The sequence below is a fragment of the Muscardinus avellanarius genome, assembly GCF_963383645.1.
Source record: "Muscardinus avellanarius genome assembly, chromosome: 12".
Taxonomy (NCBI): domain Eukaryota; kingdom Metazoa; phylum Chordata; class Mammalia; order Rodentia; family Gliridae; genus Muscardinus; species Muscardinus avellanarius.
The window spans coordinates 8,372,455-8,392,321 of NC_137798.1; the positions used below are offsets into that span (position 1 = coordinate 8,372,455).

The following is a 19,867-nucleotide window of genomic DNA, read 5'->3' on the forward strand; positions in this document are numbered from 1 at the left end:
AGACACGTGCCATTGTGTCTGTCTGTCTGTCAGGTCTCACCCGAAACGCCCAGTGTTTTCTTAGCCTGAAACCATATTTCCTCCCGCCTCGGGCTTTGGCTTAGGAGTATCGACAACAAATATTCTTAACTAGGAATCCAGGTGTTCTTGGGAAGCAGCCAAGCCTGTAGAAATGTGACAAAAAAACAAGAAAAGATCTCCAAGGAATGTCTGCTTTGATTTTGGCAATGGGCAGTTTATGGGCCACGACCAAAACCTCTGCCCTGCCAGAGGGGTTGACAGCCAAGGGGAAGTGGCATCCAGCTAAAGAATTCATTCCTGGCTTGCAGTCAACGTTCTTTTTCCCACCACTGAAGCCCCAAAAATGTTGACAGAGAAAAATGATTCCAAAGAGTAAATTACAAAAAGAGGGGCTGTGCATATATGTGGTAAGAGAACTGACATTTGGATTTAAGGCCAACATGAAATTATAAAAATGTCTGGAGATGTAGTGATTCAGGACAGGAGTAGGAATGGAGGTCCCAATAACTAGGGAGTTGAGAAAAGAAATCTTATGTAAACAATGAAGATTGGGGGCGAATAAACTAGACACAGGAGAAAAAATAGACTTGAGGTGTGATTCTGGAAGAGACAAAGAAATGATTAACACAAACACAGTAAATAACTAGTGGGATACTTGAGTTACAATGCAGGTGGTAAATAATATCCTACAATAGAACATAATAGAGTAAACTGCTCATAACCAGGCACGCTGGGGATCTCAAGGCCTTCCTCGCTTGTGAATTTTCTCTAGTTGATATTTCAAAGTAGTGCAATGCCACCTACGGTTCCTTCTTCTGCAAGAAATGAAATGGACTGGTCCATGCCTCCTCCTTCAGTGCCAATATAACGCTCACTCTTGGCACAGATTTCTGCAAGTTCCACCTGGAAAAGAAAGAAAAAAAAAAAATATATATATATATATATATATATATATATATATATATATATATGGGGGGGGCATAGTATTAATCTATTTCTCACCCATCTTATTCCAGACCATGACATATAGGGTTACATTACAGTATCAGCTCTGATCAATTAATAGTAATTTCTAGAGCAATGTGTTCACAAGGGCTCCGGCTACCTTTGAGTCCAAAAGGAAAACATAAATTCACTTAGCAAGTCTGCTGTGAGTCTGGAATGAGCTAATGATTGTGCCTGCCATGTTTGCTGTCTCTGAAAGACCCCACAGGACAACCAGTGTCTCCTTCTTTCTCTTTACTCCATCTCTTGCCCGGCATCACTGAAAAATCTCATATGGGAACTCATTCATTTCTACTTCAATTTCCTTTGTCTCCTGACAGTGGACTATTCCAATTTTCTCAAAGCCAAAAAAGGGTCAAAGCTGAGTCATAGTTTCTAGTTCAAAAGTATTGTTTTCTCTCTGTCATCGCTATTAAGTATAAGAACAGAACTTCTCACTAGGCAAATCATTCTCCTATCAAGATAAGGAAGCCCAGAAAATGAAAATATTAAAGCCGGGCGGGATGGCGCACGCTTGTAATCCTCGCACTTGGGAGGCTGAGACAGGAGGATATCGTAGGTTCAAAGCCAGCCTCAGCTACGTAGTGAGGCTCTCAGCAACTTTGTGAGACCCTGTTTCCAAATAAAGTATAAAATAGGTTTGGGAGTGTAGCCCGGAGGTAGAAAAGCCCCTGGGTTCCACCCCCAGTACCACCAAAAATAAAAAAGAAAATGAAAACATTTATAATCTAAACTAAAACTTCAAATGATTTTTTAAAGATCTCCAATGACTTCCTTCAGATTAATGGAATAACTCCCAACTCAAAGCCTTTCAAACTCTAGGGCCAATTTCCATATGAAATTGCACTATCTGCCTGACAGTTTCGATACTGATGTTCAGAGTTGATATAATCGAGCTATGAGGGTTGTGGTCTGGTCAATGGATAAATCCATTGCCTTAGATTTATAGAGGGTAACCCAGGCAGGGGGTGGGCTGGAGGGGCGGGTCCCTGGAGGTTTGGTCTTGGGGACATGCTGTCTTTGCATTCCTTGTTCTCAGCCCAGCCTGATGGGCACATGCTTGTAATCCCAGCATTCAGGAGGCTGAAAGACAGGAGGATCCCGATTCACAGACAACCTCGGCTACTCAGTGAGGCCCTGTTTCAAAATAAAGAATAAAAAATAGAACTGGAGGTGTAGCTCAGAAGTAGAATGCTCCTGGGCTCCATGCCCAGTACCGCCCCCCCAAAAAAATTCCTTGTTTTTTCTCTCTCTCTCTCTCTCTCTCTCTCTTTTCTTTCTCTCTCTCTTTTTCTCTCCCCTCTCTCTCTTTCTCTTTCCTTTCTCCCTCTCTCTCTCCTCTCCCTCTCTCCTCTTCCTTCCTCTCTTTCCTCTCCCTCTCTCCTCTCTTTCTTCCTCTCATCCCCCATCAACCCTGAGCTCCAGCTCTCAGGAATACTGAACAGATGCTGTTCTCCCCCCCTGCCAGCTCTGCCAGCTCACCTCTCGGGGCCTTTACAGGTATGATTTTCTTTCCTCCTCCCTGGGTACTCCTCTGTTCCCACTGGGCACCACCCAAGCATCACCTCCCTCTGGAAGGCGCACCCACCCACATTTACGCAGAGGCCCTGCTCTTCACTCCCTATTTAAAACTCCATTATCACTTTTCCAACCATGCTTTAAGTGTGTCTCGCTATGTCGCTTTACCTACCAAGCTATGAGAGCCCAGGAAGCATGGAGACCGCTGTCCACTTGACTAATATAAGCTGAGTCACCGTGTTTATTGTTGTTCTTTGTGTCATGTTTCTATCTCATCTGTTGCCTCCCAGAAACCTGTGAGTCCTACAAAAAGCACCTTTTTGTGTCAGCCACTTCACATAAAGCTGAGGATGTAGTAAATACTCGAAAAAAACACCTGTTGCTTTAACTTTCTGAGAATAGCTACCCAAAAACCATCTGACAGACCGCAAGTGTCCTCTTTCTTGGGGGTCAAGTGGATTCGCGGACATTAGCTTTGTCTTGTGACATGAAGTGAGCTTGGGATTCTGACATCAAGGGCAGTGCCCACGATCTGCTGACACACGGAGCCAGTGACCTGTCCATAATAGTCACATTAAAAATAAATTAGCAACGGAAGGTCAAAACTCTTGGATTTAGAATGCAGAGAGGCAATTTACCCAGATGAACTAGTGCATGCTGGGTTCAGTGAGGCCACATCTGTCGGGAGCAGCCACGTCTGCTGGGTGCCAGGTGCGTGCCAAGTACGCGCGGCATCTCCCTTGGGCCTCCGACAACGCTCTGCTTGTCACCATCGTTCAGACGAGGACAACAGGGTTTAGACACATCGCAGAAGCTGAGGAACCGGGATTTGAATCTCATCTGTCTGACTCTAAAGCCTGTGTTCTTTTCATACTGGACTGAAAATACCTTCTCCCAACTGGAGATAATGTGACCCTTTTTTTTTTCCACTATGAAAAGACAAATGAGTTGCATCAAAATGTAAATATTCTCCCTAAGTGGAAAGAAACTGGAGCACTGAGAATTGTATATTTACTAATTTTAAAAAAAAACTCTCCTGAGTTGCTAATAATTATATACTTTAATAGAAACAAGGTGGTAATTTATCACAACTGTCTGCCTAGACAGAGCAAGGGTGGGAGACATCCCTACACCATGCTGCTACCACCTGTGCTGAATTCTGACAAATTAATCTCATGACTGGACAGACAAGAAGCCATAAGTGGGGAGAGCACAAAGAAAGTGAAGATAAAGAAGGTGAAGGAGGAGAGAGAGGGTGACCCCAGTCACACCCCCAGAATACAGGAGGAATTTAGAAGTAAATACAGGGGAATCAGCACCAGAAACCACCCAATCTCGGGTCAAACATGCTGGCTTGTGACCTCACACCGATCGCTTCACTTTTTTTAAATTTCCATTTCTTCACATACTGTTAGCAATAACAAAAGTATTAATTATAATAAGATTTTTTTTTTGCGCTGTTGGGGATGGAACCCAGGGGCATTCTATCTCTGAGCTATACCCCCAGCCCTATTTTTAACTCTTTATTTTGAAATAGGGTCTCACTGAGTTCTGAAGGGCCTCACTAAGTAGCTGAGGCTGGCTGCCAACCTGGATCCTCCTGTCTCCGCCTCACAAGTATTACAGGCGTGTAATACTCACAAAGGATTACAAGCGTGCACCACCATGCCCAGCTCTGTAATGAGATTTGTTAAGCACTGACTATGTGCTAGGTACCCTTCCAGTTGCTTTGCCTGGATTACCTACTTCTCATCCAATCCTATAAAATGAATGTATCTCCATTTTAAAAATAAGGAACTGAGTAGGTTTAGCAGGTAAAATGAGGCTGGTAAATGCTAAAGTTAAAATTCAACTCAGATCTGACTCCAGCACCCACACTCTTAACCATCATGCCATATTAGACGCCATCTGTAATATGGAGTGAAACATCCACCTTTCCAGCTACAGGATTACTGTGAGAATTCAAAGTATTAAATAAAAATCCTTCAAACAGGAGCAATTCACGGTGCTCTAAAGCATTGCACAGTGGTAAATTTGTTGTTTTTACAAATGAATAAGGAACCATTTGATTAAGGAAAGAAAGTAGCTAAATCTCAAGCCAAATGTAGAGAAATTATCATTATTCTGGTTACGAATTCTTTTTTTAAAGTGGCAAGGGAAATTTTGAAAGATCATAAATGCCTCAACAATAGCCAATTCAACAACACGGAACAAAGAAACCTGAGGTAAAGAGAGAAACATGGGTCCCACTAAGAACATTTCACGCCAACCGAGAGGCAGGGAAATCCCTACCCACCCAACAAAACTGCCTGTGGTGAGAGCTTCAACTGCAGGCCCAACGGACAGCGTTTGCGGTGCCCTAGCCCTGATTCTAAAAGCAAAAAGGTCACGTCCTAAGAAACCAGAAACAAAATTTTAAAATCCCAAGCCCTATTTAAGGAAAATAGATGCATACCTTGGACAGTAATCAAAAATTAGTTGGGCTGAACTCAGAGAATCGTTAATGGAGGGCCCTTCACTGCCAGCACGGAGACGGGAGTGAAGGCAGAGAATCCTGTCCTTCTGGATGGTGTGAGGGAGACCTGCCCAGGCTTTTTCTGTCCTTTGGGACACTAGAAATAGAACCGTAAAATGCCCTCCAAGAATTGTAATCACGGTGACTTGCAAAGGCACTAAGTCAACACTCCCCACCTACTTATATTATTAAAAATCTCAAAAGATTTCACAAGATACAAAGAGCATGTGCGTGTATGTCATTGTCAACATGGCTGACATCGATATGAGACTATAATGCACCAATAAAATCACACACACCAAAAAAAAAAAATGTAATCTGTCCACCTACTTCCGTCCTCCGCCCCCACAGAAGCCCCCCCAGGAGGAACTGCACCGATAGGCTCCTGTGCTCTCTGCTTCTCGTGGGCTCTTCACCAGAGGCCTCGGGCAGCCTCTTGGGAAGGGAGCAGGAGTGAAGTGAGGTCACTCCCTGCCAAGGGCCTCACTAAGTAGCTGAGGCTGGCTGCCAACCTGGATCCTCCTGTCTCCGCCTCACAAGTATTACAGGCGTGTAATACTCACACACACAAAAAAAATGTGTTGAGGTATAGCTCAACACATGTTCAGGCCCACAGGCAATAATGACCCAGCTACAGCTAGGTCCAGTTCTAAATAAGAAATTGTCCTCTGCTAACGAGGATGCATCTGTTTCCTGATAGAACACTGACTGATTTATCTCAAACAGATGAAGATGTCGATGGCTCCTCTAACTTTTCTTTTCCTCAAGCATTTCATCTATGTTCTCCTCCTGTAATCCTCAATACTAGTTTTCCAAAAGCCTATACCCTTACCTAAGGGTACTTTCAAGGTCTTTTACAAACGGGCAAATGTATTAAGTAGAGACCAACCGGGTAAAAGAACTTTTAATGAAATAGTACCTAGGTGAGTCTAAAGGAGACTGGAGTAGACTTGCCTTTGTTTTGTAACATGGCTGAGGACCAAGCTCCAATTTGGAGACACTCTGGAATGTTTTAGAAAAAATAATAGGCCTGTTTTAATTTTTTTTAAAAAGAAGAAAGCCAGGAACAAGCCTATAGTCCCAGTACTTGGGAGGCTGAGACTGGAGGATCTCAGGTTCAAGGACAGCCTCAGCAATGTAACAAGCCCCTAAGCAAATTAGCAAGAACCCATTTCAAAATAAAAACAAAATAGGGCTGGGGGTGTAGCTCCAAGGTAAAATGCCCTTGGGTTCCATCAAAAGAAAGAAAGAAAGAAAGAAAGAAAGAAAGAAAGAAAGAAAGAAAGAAAGAAAGAAGGAAGGAAAGAAAGAAAAGGAAAAGAAAAGAAAAAAGAAGCAAAGGAGTAGTTATTCTCTCACACCCCTAATCCAGAGATGAACTTCGACGGAATTAGCAGCTTTCGCATTATTTTACTTCAGGAATACTTGTCTGGGGACAATGACAGCCAGTTTCCAAAACAAACACAGCAGAGGCAGGTGACCCCCAGCAGTTAATAATGAGAGTTGGGCCGGGCGTGGTGGCACACACTTGTAACCCCAATCCTTGGGAGGCCAAGACAGGAGGGTCTGGGTTCGTGGCCAGCCTCAGCTACTTAGTGAGGCCCTCTGCAACTCAGTGAGACCCTGTTTCAAAATAAAGAATAAAAAATAGGGCTGGGGGTGTAGCTGGGAGGTAGAATGCCCCTGGGTTCCATCCCCAGTACCACACACACAAAAATAATGAAAGTCGAAATGAGCCCTTCAACAAGGCAAGACGCCTCTTTCATTCTATGTGAAACAATTTGAGATTCCTGACCCATAGAGATCCTGAGAAAATATATCTGACCTCAAGCACCCCTGCTTGTACTGGGCAAGGAGAAGCCTTGGTAGTGATAATGTACAACCGTTGATATACTCTTCAAATAATGATCCCGGGTGTGCAAGCGAGTGTGCAAGAAGCAACTAAAATGTTAATAAATCTCACAGGTAGTAAGGAGAGACAAGAAGGAAGGAGCGCGGCACACTCTCACTTCAAGTGTGGTCTTCAGATGGAACCGGGGTCACCTGGGAACTGGCTAGGAGAGCACAGCTCCTAATTGGTTGGAGGCCCCTCCCAGACCCCCTGAATCAGAATCCGCAGTTGGACAGGATCCCCAAGGTAGCGTTAGGTAGCTAGCTAGACATCAGCAGATGGGGTCGGCGTAGAGCAGGGAAGCTGACCTGCAGAGACTCACTTTGACCCCGCTCCCGTGGGAAGGGGCGCAGGAACCAGCAAAGGACAGTCAATCACCCCAATGTAATACATGTAAACTGTAATACATAAAAGCTAGCACATGGCAGTCTCCGTGCCACTTTCCATCCCTGGAAACAAACCACTGCAGGTCCCCATTGCCCCAGGCCCCCGCTCCATTCCTGGAACTGGCCCGTGCAGGTGCTTTCCCCTGGAGCGCGGTCCTCCCTTCTCTTCCCGGCCTTTCTCGGGGGTGTGTAAGTAAGCCTCCTGTATTCCCCATTCGGGCTTTCTGTTTGAATGCTTTCCAAGCAGATAAACAAGAACTCAGGTTGTATGACATAATAAAATCTCCTGCCTGGTAACAGGGGTTTGTATGTACATCAAGTTTGAAATACTCAACCCCGGCGTGGTGGCGCACACTTGTAATCACAGTACTTGGGAGGCTCAGACAAAGGATCCGGGTTCATGGCCAGCCTCAGCTACTTAGTGAGACTCCACAACTTAGTGAGGCCCTGTTTCAAAATAAAGAATAAAAAATAGTCCTGGGGCTGGGCGTGGTGGCACACGCTCATATTCCCAGCATTAGGGAGGCTGACACCCGGAGGATTGCGGACAGCCTCAGCTACTTATTGAGGCCCTCTGCAACTCAGTGAGACGCGGTTTCAAAATAAAGAATAAAAAATGGGGCAGGGGGTGTAGCTTGGAGGTCAAATGCCCCTGGGTTCCATCCCCAGACCCACAAAAAAAAAAAATAGGCCTGGGGGTGTAGCTCGGAGGTAAATGCCCCTGGGTTCCATCCCTGGTACTGAAAAAAAAATTTTTTTTAATCATTCCTTTAAATGATTCCTGAACGACAAGGCCTTCTTGATAAAGTAGACAGTCAGGGAAGATTGTATGAGAAAAGGGAAGAAAGCTACGCAATGTCAAATGCCCTCTAAGGGCAGATACCGTGCAGGGCACTTTATACATTCTATCTTCTTTAATCTCCAAAACAACCCTGAAATGTCAGAACTATAATTGCTACTTCATAGAGAAGGAAACTGAGACTGAAAAAAAAGTCAATAAACTAAAGGAAGCCTCAGAGCCAGAGAGGCCTGGCTCCAAAGTCCACCAGGCTACCATGCTGTTCTGCTTCAAAGAACAAAGGCATGCCTGCTCCAGGCCTGGTGGCATAGGCCTGTAATCCTACTACTTGGGAGGATGAGATGGCAGGATTGCAAGTTTGAGGCTAGCCTCAGCAACTTAGTGAGTCCCTATTTCAAAATCTAAAAGGAGAGGGGGTGGCTGGTGGTGGAGCTCAGAGGTAGAGCCCCCTTGGTTTTAAACCCCAAAAGTAGAAAGTACACACTCACTGGATGGCCTGAGGTACGAAGGGCTTTCCCATGACCCACCCTCACAGTCCCAGAGAGCCAAACCACTTCTTCACTGCCCCACAATCCGGGGAATCTCAACATGAGGCTGATGTCAGATGACCTTCTGTGGCCTGATAATACAGCAGCTTATGCATCGACCCTACCACTGTTTCAAGCATTTTTCAGGAACTAATTTCAAGTCCACAAGAGGAGCTGTTAAGAGTAAATGGGTTTTAGGATAATCTGAAGCACAGAGAGGTTAAGTTACCCAAGATCATTGGATTGGGGGAGCAGGGTGAAGGGGAAATTGAAGATTGAACAGAGGGGCATTCTGCCTCTGAGCTACATGCCCAGCCCTATTTTATTTTTTATTGTGAAACAGGGTATCACTAGGTTGAGTAACCAAATACATAATTCAGTCCATACGTTTGTCCAGGAGAAAGGGTTCTGTGTCTCACTACGTTGCTCAGGTTGTCCTTGAAACCGCAGTCCTCCTGTCTCAGCCTCCCAAGTGCCAGGATTGTAGGCATGTGCCACGACACCCCACCAGAGCCAGGATTTGAACTCAAGAGTTTGGACTCTATGCTTTCAGAACAATACTATAGCCCTAAGAGGAGAGGGGTTTAGGGAGTAGACCAGGAAGCTCGAATTCAGGAGCCCATGAAAGCCTTCCCTCCTTACCTCTCACTAGAACGATTAATTGAATCTCATTCACTGTATAAATTCTATTTTTAAAAATGCGGGGACAGGAAGGCAACACACACATACCAAGGTAACGATTACTGGGAAGAGGGAAGAGAGAAACGCCAAGAAAAAGTTGTTGTGGGAAGACAGCGGGAGGCCGAGCCTGGCGATTGATGGAATCGGACAAGAAGATGACTCGAGTCTCTGCTGCTAAATGTGAGGGGGCCTGCCATCCCTGCAGTAGAGGCCGGTGTCGCTGCCTTGGCTGGCAGGTGGCTTATTTTGGCTCCAGCCTTCCACAAACACTAAATAATGACGATAATCATGATGGGTGGCAGGCCTGCAATCTCTGTGGTTTGGCAAGTGCGTCTTAGAATTGAACATCCCTCCCATGGGACCCTCGGCTCCTGGGGGAGAGCTTTTCATACTGCGTTTATACTTTTCATACTCCTGTCCCACCCTTGGGAGTCAAACTGCATGAGCTCTGACTGTGAACCATGCTGGACCCTCAGGGAGAAGGAAAGAGGGGACATTCCAGAATTAATTGTTGTTTCTCCCCCAGCATAATAATACTTGTTAGAAATAACACTTGATAATTTTCCTAATGTGGATCTGATGATGCAGATACAGGCACAAACCAAATAGAAAAAAAACTGCTATAAATCAGCATCTGGATTAACCAAATACATAATTCAGTCTACACATTTGCCCAGGAGAAAGGGTTCTGTGTAAGCAATAGTCAGTTCATAAAGACTTTGACATGAAATAGAAATAATCTATGGTGAGAAATGGCAAGGGTGCTCATAGAGATAGTACATGAGGAGCTCAATTGATTTTACTGAGCTCTGCTCACATGTTATGCCAAGAAGCGCCTATCAAAGGTCATTTCAAGAGATCGTCCCCCAAGTACCACTTACGTCCACATTATTTCAGACTATTACAGATATCATTTGCTCATTGCTAAGACCTGAATATGATTTTTCCCCACAAGCCTGGTCCCTAATATAAAGGTAACGAGAAATGGTAAGGTCTTTGAGAGGCACATACGTCATAAGACCTATATAATTTTACATGTTTCCCCTTTGACCTGGACTTCCAGGAATTTTAATAAATAGGATTAAACAAAATGAAACAATTACATTGAGTAATTAGCAGTGCTTGCAATCTCCTTTCCTTTGCCCTGCTTTTCTACCTCTAATTTATGACCTCGCTGAATTCTTGACCTGACCCCTGCTTCCCGCTTCTACCAAAGGTTTCTACTCTGTTTCTTCACGTAGGCCATTACCCCATCAAAGTGAACTGATGACAGTTTTCTAATTAGGCCATGTTCTCCTCTGCCTCTGGTCTTTGCAAATGTCCATCCACCTGAATGTATTCAACAGTTATAAAAGGCCAACTGTAGGCAAGGCACCGTTACGGTTTCTTTCCGTTTTAGTTATGCAGAGCATTCTGGGACACTGTGTCGTCTATGTCAACAGATGATCCATCAACTTTCCAAAGTTAGTATATTTAGTAGCTTTTACACCTCAATGATCCCACAAAGCCTTTCCTCAAAAATGTCCCTTCCCATGTACTCACAACTTACAATAACAAAGAGGCAGGGCCTGGTGGGAGGTGATCAGGTGGGTGGACACACACCGTCAAAGGGTCTTGGTACACTTTTCTCCTGGAAGCCTGGTTGGCTCCTGTGAGGGTGGGTTATTGTAAAAAGAGCAAACCTGGCACCTGGATCTCTCCAGCTGCCCGTCTGACCAAGTAATCTCTCCTCTCCACAGGTGCTGCCACCGTGCTGCCGGTAGGACGTACCGAAAGGACTTTCCCAAGCTGAGCAGATGCTGGTGCGAGCTCTTGAACATTCAGAACTCTGAGTGAAATAACCCACTTTTTTTATGTACCTAGTCTCGGGTATTTTGTTATAGTAACAGAAAAAATGGACTAAGACACACATCACATTTCCCCAGGTCCCATGATCATCTCTTCTACACATATCCACTGTAGGTTACATACGCTGCCAAATAAGTATCCCATGGCTTCTCACAGAAACAACTTTATAATCCGACCCCTGCTTATTTCTTCCACCAAAGTTCCTACTCCGGTTTTTTCTTCACACAGTTCACCACCCTGTCAAAATGAGCTAACGCAGTTTGTTTTCTTATGCCATGTTCTCCTCTGCCCCCAGTCTTTTCAAGTGCTCGGCCACCTACATGTATTCAGTAACAGCTGTATCCTGCCAACCGTGGACAGGGCACTGTTGTGGTTTCTGGGGTGACCGTGGGGGTGGGCATGGAGAACAGAACAGAATCCTAAACCCTCCTCGTCTTTGAATTGCTCTGCAACTGGGGCTAAATTTAAGCAGCAGCTCTCCTGGGAAACACCCTGTCCTCCTAGAAGCTAAGCTACACACGCTGACCCTCAGCTCTATCATAGCGGTTGTTAGTACAACATGTATTCAGACTCTCTGCATCTCCCCCGTTGGCAAAACGGGAATTATACTAATCACCCGCTTCACTGAGTCACCGCAAGGAATTTAAACTCGTAGCGCATAATTGATACATAATCAATATTAGCTATAATTATCGGCCAACCAGGCATCAATACCATTGCCTCAGGATTTTAACATCCACCATTCTCTCTGTCGGGGATGCTCTTGTCCATAATCTCTGGTCAAATGTCACCTCCCCCGAGTATCTTAATACCCCCTGCTGCTCTACACCCGTACCCTGCTTTTCCTTCTACCACCTTATGTTCTCTTTCCATTTATTTGGTTTTGGTTTCCTTCCCTCCCCACTCAAATGTAAGCTCCACAAGAGAAAGCCCTTTATTTTAATTACTCTTCCACCCAAGTACCTAGTTTAGTACCTGGCACAAAGTCGAAATTCCATGAAAATTTAATTGAATCTCATGTGAGCCAAAGGTAGCGCCTTGAATTGTGATATTTAAAGAAGGACCAAAGATGTTCTTTCCATGCAATACTCAAGGTGACAGTGAATCTAATCTTTGGTTAAGGTTATAGATTATTTTTCATTTTACTTAATCTTAATATGTTGTTAATTCCCTGATGTCCTAGAATAAGAGAACATTGCCTTTGTAGTGATAAAAATAACTTTTAAGGAATTTATAATCATTCCTGACTACATCAGGGAAAGCCTGGAGTTATTAAGAATTAAATTTCCACCCACTTAAGACGCTCCACTGTGTTTTCTACGTCTACCCACAGCTTTGGGAACCCCTCGATCATGAACTAGCTCTCAAGACCAAAATGCTCGCTTGAAAACTATTCCCACTGCCATTGCGATTTTTAACTACAACAATTTAATTAGCAAATAATTTTAAATTTCTGGTCAAGAGGCAAAAAAAAAAAGTCTCACTTGACTACTTTGTATAGCAGGTATATAATGTTTATCTCCTTTCTCCAAAGGAGAGAAATCCAAATGGGGAAAAATATAAGAACTCAAGAGAACATGAGTCTTTACTCGAGGAGATTATAATTAGGGACAAAAAGAAGTTTTGTCATCTGTCAACAGCAGGTTTCAGGACTCCTCCACTGTGACAGCCAAGTCAGGTCACGGGGCAGGTTCTGTGACATCGCCTCTTTTGCTCCCTTACCACCACTCTACCTGAGAATGTAAAAGGCAGGGGGAAATATTCAGAAAGTTCAAGGGTGGGACCCACAGAGACAGTGCTTATTAATCTCATTACTACAACAACTCTACTAGTTAACATGTTTGGATTTATGGGACACACTTTCATATATGATTTTGACAGACAAAGCCTATCAGCCCTTGGAGGAAATCAGCACCTGGTCCAGATGCCTGAAATCAGGTGTAGCATTTTTTAACAATACTGTGGTACAGAATGGACATCAGCCTTGAGCAATGTGATAAATTAAAACACTATTCTGGATTGGTCTAATTAGACTTTTAATATATTAACTTAAATAAAAGCCAAAATAATTATTAATGTTGTCACCAAGAAAGTATCATGTAGATGAGACCACAGTTTTTTTTTATTACTAAGAGACCAGACTGTCTGATTCGAAACAGTTGTGCTATGGGTCTCTGGGGATCCAGAGATTTTAAAAGGCATAGTTTTGATGACTGAAAAACCTCACATCTTTGCAACACAAAGCGAAAGGCCCTATAGGGAAGCTACAGGTTCTATTGAGATCCTATAGGTCAGGGAGCTTTAACTACGTAGGATAAATCCATTAAACCATTTTACAACTACAGACTTAAACCACAGTCCCAGTTTGCCATCTTCCAAAAGCAAGTCAAGTGATGAGGATGGTGCCAGGTGGACAAACACATGTGAATGGTTCGGTACCCAACAGTACAACTATCCATCTGCCTCTCGTGGAGGATGTATCAACCTCATGAGCCAAGGCACGCACCCTTGATGTCATCTTCCTAATAACACTGGCTACATGACTAGAGAGACCTGGCTTCTACGATCAGACGAGACTCCTGACTTCTCTCAACACCACAAAAGGCAGACAGGCAACAGGCAGCTGTGCGTCCGGGTAGCCCTAAGTCCACCTGCTCTTTGCAGAAGTGGCTTATATTCAACATTTATCCAGGCTCCCGCATCATTTTTACAGTTATATATAGTACTGATCAACTTATTTTAGTTTAACATAAAGCTCGAAAGAATTAAGCCCATGTAGTGTAAACCCCTTAAAGATTACAATAATTAGAGATACAGAGACATGTAAATATTTGTTAGTCAAACCAAATCTGTGTTGCCTGCTATTTTCTTTGGCGCCTGCCCATGTCATTACACTGAAATGCGATATATACAAACCCTGAGCGACTGCCATGGAAATAATGTGACCCTATATACACACAGTGAGGGTTTAAAATTACATTCGGTTATTTTTATGTTAGACAGCTCCAGCAGTTTATTCCAAGCTTAGTACATTTTGTCTCGTAAACAAAACCATAAAGGAAACCATGAAAATACTTAAAGAGCAGTACAACAATGAGGAATGTTTTAATTCCTTGACAGAGCTGAGAATTTGTGATTCTTAAGGCATCAATATTTCCATTCGTTCAATAAATATGCAGTGAGCACTGGATTTATTAAAACACACAATAGGGGTGTGTTCATTTCGAGTCACCCCTCCATGCCAGTCTGGTATGGAGCTGTATTTCTATTTTCTGTATTTCTATCTTTCTAATAAACTTCTTTAAATCTTCAGCAATAAATAAATAAATAAATAAATAAATAAACACACAATAGAAGAATAAACACAATATCTATCACTTCTTTTTTTTGTGGTACTAGGGATGGAACCCAGGGGTATTCTACCTCCAAGCTACACCCCCAGCCCTATTTCTTTAGGGTATGTTGTTGTTGTTGTTGTTGTTGTTGTTTTGGCGGTACTGGGGACAGAAACCAGGAGCATTGTACTTACGAGCTACACTCCCAGCCCTATTTTTTAGTATTTTTATTTTTTGAAACAGGGTCTCACTGAGTTGAAGCTGAGACTGTCTGTAAACTACGATTCCCCAGTCTCTGCCTCCTGAATGCTGGGATTACAAGCCTGCGCCACCACGCCAGGCTCACAGTATATATCAATTTTAATCAACTTTTTCATAAGTGATTTAACACAAAGCCCACATCAATGGTACTTTATACTTAACCTAAGACATTCTTTTAAATAGGCAGCAGATCTCGACCTACAAATATGTATAAAAATTTTAAGTATAACTAAAGAAACAACCCATGTGGTGTGATTCACTAAGAACATCATTATAGTACTCCTGAGGGGGAAAAAATAAGTATCAATCCAATAATAAGGCAACCGTCTGACAAATCCAAATTGAGGAAATTTGACCAAAAAAGGCCTGGACTCTTTAAAAACTGTCAACAGCAGGCTTGGGATGTAGCGCAGTGGCAGGCACTGGCCTAGCGTGTGTGAGGCCCTGGGTTCAACCCAGCACCACAATAAATAAATAAATAAATAAATAAATAAATAAATAAATAAATCGACGTCGTAAAAGGGAAAGCTGAGAAACTTCTGGAATAAAGAGAGCTCAAGAAACATGACACTCAAATGCAATGACTGGTCCTTGGATAAATTCTGGATCCGAAAACTTTTAAAGAAAGAAAGAAAAAGAAAAAGAACAGGAGAAAAGCTCTAAGGCATTTTTACAATATTATTGAGGCAACTGGTTGCAAATCCAGACTGTATGTGAGATCACAGAATTGTATCGATGTTAAATGTTCCAAGTATGACAATTATACTGTGGTTATGTCGAAGATTGCCTTGCTCTAAGGAGACAGGAGCTGAAACATGCACTGTGATGTCTACAGTTAGCTTTCTTTTGTGCTTAGAACTAACAGTCCTTGCTTTATATTTCTATTGTCATAGGTCAAAAAACAACGCAAATGGATTCTACTCAAAATTTCTCTTAAACTTCAAAATATCCAAAATTGCTCTTAGTCTAAAAGCAAATTTCATCCAAAGAGTAGATCCGTGTTAACTCCAGTTAAATTTGCTAAAATAAAAACAATGGAGTTATGGTACGATTTCCTGAGTGATTCCATAATTTGAACTAACAAGTTATTATAAAAGTATCAGTGAGGAGACAGGAGGATTGCGCTGCCTTAAGAGACCCTGTTTCCAAATAAAAAAGTATAAAATAGGTCTGGGAGTGTAGCCCGGAGGTAGAAGGGCTTCCAGGAACCCCAGTACCACCACAAATAAATAAATAAATAAATAAATAAATAAATAAATAAATAAATAAAAAAGTATCTGTGATATGTGCAGTATAGCAGAAAAAATAAAGTTTTTATATTTGTAAAAATGGATTATGTTGGGTGATTTCTCTTTAATTTTCTAGTATCTAACACAAGGCACAGTGAAAATTTAAAGACTACAATAGTAAAGACTGCGTGGAAACCATTTCAGGGTTGAAATAAGCACATTGTATTCAAATATAGCACTGAAAACAAGATAAAATTTCTTCTATAAATTTACATTATAACAATGCACAGTAATTTGTACTTAACAACAAAAAATAAAATACAATAAATAACACGTCGGTAACTTTATCCCAAATGATGCAGAGTTCACAAGTAAGCTTTATAAAAATGCAGGGCAGTTAGGGCGATGGACTGCTAATCCACGGTGCCCTGCACTTAAAACTCAGATGGTTCAGTGAAAGAAATCACGAAGACAAGGCAAAGGCAAAGCAGTGCTTGCGTGGCTCTAAGTGAAAGACAGAGGCGACAGAGGCGTGTTCACTGCCTGTCCTTGCATATTTTAGGCAGATTTGACGTTTCCTGATTAAAACAATAAATAAGCGCCACATAACAATCCATTAACTGTGTCTGAGTCCAAACGTGTGTGTGCATGCAAGCGTGAGAAAGAAGAGAAGCAGAGAGATGTAACATTGCTGACGAGTATCGATTTTATCCCCAAAATGAAACAAATTAATAAAAACTTCTAAACAGAAAGATATTCTGCATTAAAATATAGGTTTCGACGACTTATTCCAAAAGAAAATGTATATCTTTTAAATTTTTCTGATAAATTTTTGCTTTATCATTACATTTCCAAATTGCTGAACTTAACTATCACAATCCTATTTGAAGAATTAAAATAAGTATAAAATCTGATAATAATTACATTTTAAGTCATGAAAATAAACAGACAACTTAAATGACAAAAATTGAAAGGAGCATTTTTACCTCCTTACAGTGAAGAGTCCTTCACAGTATAGAGAATCCTGATTGCTTAAATTTTTGCATATATTTTACAAAGCACTAACACAATTTTATCAGAAGACATATTAATCACATGTTCTCTGAATGTCCCTACCACAGGAATCATGACCAATTTTACCTTGCCTGTAACGTACTTAAATTATAGGAGATTACAGGCTTTGATGACCACACATCCAGTTCCACCAGACCCTGCTACCACTCGATTTAAATAAACACAGTCCAAATTAGCAACTGGTTAACAGCTCATAATGTCTTCTCATGTGGGATATTACCCAAGATCTTTGAAATAATTATATTTTATTTGCATTCTTAGAAGAATTAAATCAGCGTATTGGTCAGAGAGTAACCTGGGTGGCACTGATTAAAATCTGTCATTTGAAAGTGATACCAAAAAGAGCCAATCTCCTCTGTGTCATAAGACCAGACTAGAGTTGATACAAAGCAGGGCACACGGTGCTAACAACACATCCCGGGTTTCCAGAAGATGGATTTTTTTTATAAACTCTCCCCATTCATTATGGAAAATTAAGTAGGATCCCTATGGCTGCTTCCACTATTGCTTCAAGAAGTTATGGTGTTCCTTCCTACTCCAAACAGTCTATCCTTTCAGACGCTTCACAAAAGAAGATATTTAAAAAAAAAAAACGACCAATAAACATGTGAAAAAATGTTCAACATCATTAGCAAGCAGGGAGTTACAAATCAAAACGACACCGAGATCCCGTCTAACCCAATTAGAATGGCAATCATCAACAAGTCAACTGACAATAAATGCTGGTGAGGATGTGGTGAAACAGGGACTCTTGCCCACTGTCGGTGGGATTGCAAATCAGTGCAGTCACTACAGAGATCAGTGTGGAGAGTCTTTAAAAATTAGGAGCGGATACACTATATGATCCAGCTGTCCCGCTCCTGGGTGTCCTTCGGGAAGGACTGAAATCAGAATACCATAGTGACACACGCACATCCATGTTCACAACCATCAAATTAAGGAACCAGCCTAAGTGCCCATCGATGGGTGAATGGATTACAAAATCAGGGGATAAACACACAGTGGAATTCTACTCAGCAATCAGGAAGAGCAAAGTCATGTCATTTGCAGGAAAATGGAGGGACCTGGAGAACATTATGTTAAGAAAGAGATGAGCCATCAGACAGTGAAGGGTCACATGCTTCCTGTCATATGCAGGAGCTAGGCGCCATTAGGACACCAGAGGGACTCCAGGTGCTGAAGGAGAAGCCCCAGGGAGCGAGGGAGGGTGAGGAGGGGAGGGAGGACTTAAAAAAGAGGCTCTTCCATTGGCCTTGGGTACCCATGCGAGAATAGCAAGGCTCAGTATCACATGTGGGGAGCGAGAGGGAGTGGGGAGGGCGGAGGACAGGCGCACTCCAGCGCTGTGTGCACGCAGAGACTACTGCTCTCAGCTACACTACCACGTGAGACTGCAGTGCACCCACATAAGGACACAATTGTTACATTAATTTTTGAAATAAAACAAGGAGAACAATAAGAACAGAGCTAAAAGCCAGCACAGTAGGCAGCAGAGTCAGATTCCATCCCAACAATTGGGCAGCTCAGGGCAACCGGCAGCACTTACGCAGCTAATTCTAAGTCGGGTCAAAGGTCTGGGCTTCCTCGGCCCACTCCTGAAGGGGAGCTTCTTGACAGAGCGCTTTACTAAGAAATAATTTGATTGGAAAGCTGATGGGCACAATTTTTTTCTGTCTTATTTTGGTTTTTTTTTCTTTTTTTTTTTTTTCTCCTGGATGTGAATGCTATAGCATAAAAATAACCATCTTTGACTCCCTGGGCTGTGAGGAAAATGGGATGATGGTTTTCCTGCCCCTAATGCTCAGCTCTAAGTACACGTCCCAAGAAGACTGAAAAGGGAAAAGAGATAAACAAATTGGGAAATCCACTGGAAGATCCCAACCTCGAAACGCAGAAGCCTGTGCGGCGGCTGCCATTCAACCGACTCTCCTTCACCCAAATTCAAGGGTCCCCCAAGGAAAAAGAAGCCGCCACCAGGGCCTTGTAGGGTTCCTCACAGTGAGATGACACGGGAGACATCAGAACCAAGAGGACTAGGACCAAAGGGCGTCGCCAGCCCTCCCCACAGGGACACTGTGAACCAGCGAGGGAGAAGTGACCAGAGAACAAGTTCAAAATAGCTAGTAACTAAACAGTTAATAAGTACACTTCAGCTTAACTGTCACTTCCTGCATCCTCTCGGTACTAGCTACCAACAGCAGTACTGTTCTAACAATCCCTGGCGATAGCTTTTTAATTGGCAATATTTTGTCATCCAAGCTTCTCTTAATTTTTTGTACTAACCAGAGAACCAAAAGTAGCCTTTCTCTAAGTCACTGTCCATCACTGCCAGGCTCCGTTCTCCTGTAAACCAGCCCTATGGAAAAGTATCTTGCCCGCGTGCTTGGTCATTATAACTCTTTCCCATCTAGAACATAAGTTCCTATAAAACTTAACAACTTTAGCTCCAATTTCTGGACCAATGGCTGCTTCAATAATTAGTATTGATTAGCTTATGCACTCTTGGTGGGACTGCAAATTAGTACAAGCACTTTGTACTAATCAGTATGGATATCAGTACTGATGTTCTTTAAAAGACTAGGAATAGGAGCTGGGTGTGGTTGCTCATGCTCTGTAAAACCCATTTCTTGGGAAGCTGAAACAGGAGATCGCAGGTTCAAGGTCAGCCTCGCTACTTAGTGAGGCCCTTTGCAATATAGTGAGACCCTTTTTTATTTTTTTAAGCTTTTTATTGGTGCACTGTATTCATACATCATAATGGGATAAAAATAATACTT

General features: G+C 42.6%; 1 protein-coding gene across 1 annotated transcript in view; it reads right to left on the reverse strand.

Annotated features, from left to right (window-relative positions):
• Positions 1-19,867, reverse strand: part of GALK2 (galactokinase 2) — a gene marked incomplete at both ends in the record, with an annotated part of 111,725 nt that overhangs the window by 50,604 nt on the left and 41,254 nt on the right. The window contains one exon of the mRNA XM_080707019.1: positions 826-924. Coding sequence (XP_080563145.1) covers positions 826-924 — 99 coding nt within the window. The remainder of the gene's footprint in view (positions 1-825; positions 925-19,867) is intronic.